Raw genomic sequence first — 6,475 nt, 5'->3', positions numbered from 1 at the left:
TTATTGTCGAGGCCTGATGTATAAAACAATAGAAGTACCTAATGCAGAAGTAGTGTCTTCTAAGGTACTCTGTTCATCATCATCACAAATACTTTTGTCCACTGAAATTACGGTCTGTATATGCACATCTTCAGAGCTCCCAGTGTCAGTGGACATCTCACCAAACTGTTCCATCTTGAAAATAAATATTGTTCCTCATTCATTATGTACTAACCTTGTGTTCTGATTCTCAAAACCCTGGTAGCAAATCTCATGTTACAAATTCTGTTAATATGAATTAATAATAGTGTTCTTTATGATCCAGAAGATTAAAAGAGGGAATAAAGAATCGGCATCACTGAAAAATAGGAAATTTACAGAAAAGGTGGAGCAGCAGGCTATAAAGTTTTGTATAGACATTGGAAAAACGCAAACAGAAACACACAAAATTGTTTAAAGTCTGAAAAACATAGCAAAGTTAGTCGTTCATTGGTATTCAAGTGACACATGTTTGGGGACGGAAGAGACATTTGAAAGACAATGAGCCGGAAGGTATGCCATCTTTCAGGCAATTAAATGCCATACAAGATGAAGTTTTGAAAGTTATCAACATTGACCAGCGACTAACAGTTCGCAAAGATGCAGACAAATGTGACATTTCTTTGGACTCCAACACACCACATTTTAGCAAATGATTTAAATAATTTATGTATTGAGTATGTGACTTCTTACAGCAGAACATTAGATTAAAAAAGAATGGAATTGTCAAATCAATTTATTAATTTTTTATCTCTTGAATACATACGATTTCTAGACAGCATATCAACAACCGACGAAAGCTGGTTTTATAACTACAATCCAGAATTTAAACAACAGTCACCAAGACAATGCACTGTCCGACTCTTCTCTAAAAAGTCATCAAGCAATTAATTTACTTGGATTTGAATGTCTGGAAAATCCTCTGTATATAGCCCTGACTTAGCGTCAATGGATTTTAAGGTATTCCACGCATATCTTTTCTCCGTGGACAAAGGTTCGACGATTTACCTGTACTAAGACAGGAAGTAATGAACATAATCTTTAAAATGAAAACAGAACCGTTTGAGAACATTTTTGATGACTGGTTAAAAAGATGTAATTAATATGTTGCTTTGAAAGGAGACTATATACGTAGAGAAATGTTGAAATGTTGAGGTTGTGGAAATAAATATAAATATATGTTTGGGTTCTCCAGCTGAGAGTTTCTTATGATTTTTAAATTGATGAAAATATGATTATTTAGGCAGATACTGAAATAAAATTTGTTATAGTTATTGACCAAGCAAGTCGGTATATGGGATTTAATCTGCACGGCTGTGTGACCCTATTTAACCTGAACGATGTAGTTTGGGTTAAAGGGTCACACGAGCCATGCAAATTAAATCCAATATACCGATTTGATTGGCCAATAACTGTTTAAACACATGATGCAATCAATTTACGTGAACCTTTTGGAAATGTGGACGATATTCCACAATCCATGTATCCTATGAAAGTCTCTTGAAGGGTAAAGAAAGGGAGAAATACGACTTTGGAAATTTTTAAATTAATAACTTTTTTTATATTTAGACTTATTCTAAAATTGCGATTAAAAAGTAGATTTTTTTTTTTCATTTTTGTTATTAAAATTAATTCCCAATTTTTACGTAATTAGCCATGACGATTAAGACTTTAACAAATTGTGTAATTTGAAATCAGTGTATGAAAAAAAAATCATAATTGAAAGATTAATTGCTTTTGAAATTATTTCCCCGGCTCATTGATATGCTTAGAGAAAGATGAACCGAGAAAGATGTTATATCATCTGAATTTAAAATGTTACATAAACAGAAAATACGTTTCTATTTCCAATCTTTTACTCCCCTAACCCCACAAATTTCTTTTTTATCTACTGTATTAATTTTTAAGACACGTCCATCTAAATGAAGTCTAATTTTTCTCCAGCTAATCCCCCTGTTATGAAACAAACTTAAATATGATCCTCATTAATTTGTTTGAAATCACATTAAGGTTGCTCGAGTGTCTTCCTTCATCTTGGATTTTGAAGAAGCAGATAACTAAAATTGGTCTAGATATTTGATGAAATGTACAAAGGAGTAGGTCCGGTAAGGGCCGATTTTGGCCTCAAATTTTAGGTTCATCTAAAGAAAGATTTTGAACACCTTTTAAACACTTAAGTGTCTATTTCAATTGATTTAATTCGTGTATGTGAAAGATTTTGACTGATTTAGTAATTAAAAACGCTCTGATTTAAGCTTAAATATGAAAAATCTATCAAATATGCCAAAAACCGTCACTTTTCAGATGGTTTTTGTCAAAAATGATATTTGTGCATTGTATTGTCAAAAACAGCTCATATTTATGTAGCAGAAGCATTTTACTTTCCAAAATATAGCTTAAAGATTACATTTTCACAATTTTGTAAAACTGCTATATTTTGGGGACAAAAAGGGGTCTTACTGAACCTACTCCTTTTGAAAGTTGTATATAATTTAAAAGACTTTTGATATAAATATAGAAAATTGTGTGTTTTATCATAACTACAGTTGTAATTTCTCAAAAACACTTTGTTTGTGTTTGATTCGATTTTTTTCAACTTTGCCAAATAAGGGGAGATCACTCAGATAAAGTAATTTTTATAATAGAAAGTGTAATAAATTTACCTATATTGATATGTAGCAAGAAAACAAAATTGATGACCTCATTTTTTCTTTTTCTTATCTGAAAGCATGTTATAAGAGCAATCTTCTCACATTTTATCAGTTCTAATAGTACGTTTTCTTTTTATTACACACAATTTGATTTTCCATGCATAATCTATACACTATCTGACAATTTTGCACAACCTGTAGAGTGAAAAAAAGTCCGGTGACCCATACTTTTATGAGAAAGGTTTAAGCAATAATAATATATTGTTTTGTAGTTACACCAGGACATGTGGACCCCCCCCCCCCCCCCTTTTTTTTTTTTTTTTACAAAAAAACAATATATAATTAAAATAACATTTTGAATTAAAACCAAAAGTATACAGATCTTTAGATTAATATAACAAAGAAGTGTGTAAAGTTTAAAGCAATAATCATAAATCATTTTTGAGATACAGCACATCATGTGTAAACCCCCTCCCCCTCTTTTACAAAATACTCAATAACTCAAAAATGAAAATTTAATCATCACCAAAAAATTCAGATTTTAAGATTATTATAACTAAGAAAGTGTGTAAAGTTTTAAGCCATAATCATAAATCGTGTCTGAGATAAGGTGCAACACATACATGTCAACCTCTGACAATGGGAAATCATGTCATGACATGACATATGTCAAAAAGCGTGTGAAAACGCATGACGTAGATGCGGACTTGTTAATATGAATGTGGTAATGTTGTGAATATAAAAAACAATATATATTCTACTGTGAACTTTTATTGTATTAAACACTGGTCTGTTATGTTGCTTTTAAAGCACCACCACTAGGCACATATTCAAAACAACTGCCAGTTTCAAGTTTAGTTGCATTTATTCGATAACAGCACACAATACAAATGTAACATAGTCAAGTTCTGATCAGAATCCAGTGTCAATTTCTTTATAATTGAAAAGGCTCTCCCACAGTAGGAATTGATATTAGCTTCATCAAGATTTGAAAGAATGTCATAATGTTGGGGTTTTTTTTGGCAATGAAAATGTCATCTATTATCTCTGCCATTGCTCCCACTGCTATTGCCTAGTTAAAACTGAGTAGTTCATCAGAAGAAAGCGGGTACTATGAGAGCTGATCCAACAGTTCTGTGATATTTTTATCCCCATGGCCTGTAGAAATCTGTTGCCGTTTTGGCTAGATTTGAAACTGAAATTGAAAGAGAAAAATGTTTTATAAATTTGATTTCCATTAGATAAACATGTTAAATGCTTATTCAAATAGCTACATTGTATATCTCCTCTCACATGTATTGTTTTTTTATCATTGCAACATAGAATGCACAAATTATGCGTTACTTGTCACTTGATCATTTAAACTCGAACTCAAAAATATAATTTATAAATCTTGTACCTTGCCGTACACATCGTTTTGGCTTAACAATCGGCACTTTAGACGATGGTACAGGAGGCCCTGAAAGTGACCTCTTTCTGTGCACATTTCCACTATAAAGTGAATTTGAAAGAAAGTCACAAAATTGTTAAAACTAATCACAAACTACTTACCTTTTACTGTTTGTCATATAGAAAAATAAACAATGTGGCAGCCAAACAATTACTTCGAATTTTTCGGTATTTATCGCCGAATAAGGAAAAAACCCGAGAATAGCAATATCACTAACGACCATAAAATGAAAAGAACGAAAAAGCGTGTAATTGCGTGTAAAGTGGTGAAAAGCGTGTACACGCCATGTGACAAAATCCTTGCATGTAAACCGTTGAAAAAGCGTGTATTACACTCGAATATCATGTCACTTGACATGTATGGTGCAACATGTGAAAAAAACACATCCCTGTTTTAGTTACAAAGTCCTGTAACTCAAAAAGTGTTCATCTTATTTTCACCAAAAAGTATACAGATCATTTGATCATCATAAGAAACAAGTACATCAAGTTTCATAAAATTTGGATAAATCGTTCGCAAGTTGCAGTGCAACATGTTTACGCCGGACAGACTGATAGACGGACGGATGCCAAACATTTGTATACCATAATACGTCCCATCAAAATTTTGACGGGCATATAAAAATTTGGGCAAGTATCCTGTGATATAAAAATGTCATAACTAACCAAGCAAAAGATAAAATAGAATCTAACCACTAGCAAATAAATTGTTTACAACTTTGAATATACATATTTCAAGATTTGTCTACTTATTATGCTTTAACTACACTTGTTTCATATTCTAAATTCTTTAATACTCACAGACGAATCTATAGATGTTATATCTTCTTGAAATGATGAAACTACAAAACAAATATTTTTGTTTTATTTTCAAAACATTAAAATCGAGAGTGCCCAGGCTGAAATGAAATGTCTTGCCTACTTTATGATCATAAAAAAATTAATTCTCATTAAATCTAAGAGAACAAGAATGTGTCCATTTGAACACAGATGCCCAAATCAACCTATCATTTTCTATGTTAAGTAGACCTAAAATTGGGGTCACAACTCTAATTTGGCAGTGAAATTAGAAAGATCATATCACAAGGAACATGTGTACTAAGTTTCAAGTTGATTGAACTTCAACTCATCAAGAACTACATTGTCCAAAAACTTTAAACTAAAGCGGGCATACGAATGAACAGACAAACAAACGGACATACAGACAAGAAAACATTATGCTCATAAATAGCCATTAATATTGGGCATAAAAAATGTATGTATTTAATGAAAATTATTATTGCACACCACTTGAAACATTTCCACAGAGCCATCTCCTATTAGTCAAGTTATTTAAAAAAAAAAGATCAACAGTGCCTAATAGATATAGGAAGATGTGGTGTGAGTGCCAATGAGACAACTCTCCATCCAAATAACAATTTAAAAAAAAGTAAACCATTAGAGGTCAATGTACGGCCTTCAAAACGGAGCCTTAGCTCAAACCGAACAAGAAGCTATAAAGGGCCCAAAAATTACTAACCATTCAAACGGAAAAACCAATGGTCTAATCTATAAAAAAAAACAACAGAGAAACGAGAAACATGTATGGACACCATACTTAAGCTTAAAGAAGTTCTGAATTTGGATTGTAATTGAATATTTGACACAGCACTGACTTTTGAACCAAATATAGTTGATAGACCAACTGCCTAAGAAAGAACAAGGTACAATAAGGCCTGTTTTCAAACAAAATTTGAAAAATGAGAAAATAGAGGGGCCAAAAACAGGACTTATCTTACTTTGTCCTTTAAGATAGAAACTGGACAATAAAAAACTTAATTTTACCTAAATCACTAATCTATAAAATGAGATTGATAATGACAATAACAACTGTACTTTTATGAATTTCTATCCCATTTGATAGCAACATTTCTGATTATTTGTAATACAATATACCTTTTCCAGTCAGGAGACATTTTCCCACATACATTCTGAAGTCATTCAAATCTTTTTGAGACATATCAAATTCTAGCGTTGTTCCAGACAAAACATTTTCAGCCATCTGAAATAAAAGTCATGTTTAGAGCTGTTCCTTTAAAACATACATACTTTATATAAATAAGGATGTTAGTTGTCTTGTTTGAATTGCTTTACATTGTCATTTTAGGGCCTTTTATAGCTGATTATGTGGTATTGGCTTTGATAATTGTCGAAGGGCCTTACCGTGACCAATAGTTTTTAATATCTGTGTCATTTGAGCCTCTTGTGGAGAGTTGTCCCATTGACAATCATACCACATTTTTTTTTATGGTACTAAGGGAAGGCACTTGGAAAAAGATGTTAAAAACCTAGAGCCATTATTTTACAATTTCACTTAC

At 31.9% G+C, this 6,475-nt stretch overlaps 1 protein-coding gene and 1 long non-coding RNA gene across 2 annotated transcripts in view; both read right to left on the bottom strand.

Moving 5' to 3' along the window:
• Window positions 1–6,475, bottom strand: part of LOC143084237 (uncharacterized) — a 29,976-nt gene continuing 23,501 nt past the window's right edge. Inside the window, exons 10-12 of the mRNA XM_076260645.1 lie at window positions 6,054–6,159; window positions 4,920–4,960; window positions 1–174 (exon numbers count right to left, since the gene is read on the bottom strand). Coding sequence (XP_076116760.1) covers window positions 1–174; window positions 4,920–4,960; window positions 6,054–6,159 — 321 coding nt within the window. The remainder of the gene's footprint in view (window positions 175–4,919; window positions 4,961–6,053; window positions 6,160–6,475) is intronic.
• Window positions 3,516–4,620, bottom strand: LOC143083422 (uncharacterized). Its single transcript, XR_012980700.1, has 2 exons — window positions 4,221–4,620; window positions 3,516–3,864 (listed from the first exon to the last, which is right to left on the bottom strand). It is a non-coding gene; the product is annotated as an uncharacterized LOC143083422 (long non-coding RNA).

Source organism: Mytilus galloprovincialis, chromosome 7, assembly GCF_965363235.1.
Source record: "Mytilus galloprovincialis chromosome 7, xbMytGall1.hap1.1, whole genome shotgun sequence".
NCBI lineage: Eukaryota > Metazoa > Mollusca > Bivalvia > Mytilida > Mytilidae > Mytilus > Mytilus galloprovincialis.
Note: the sequence above shows the minus strand (reverse complement) of the source record. Positions and strands in the feature narration are given on the sequence as shown.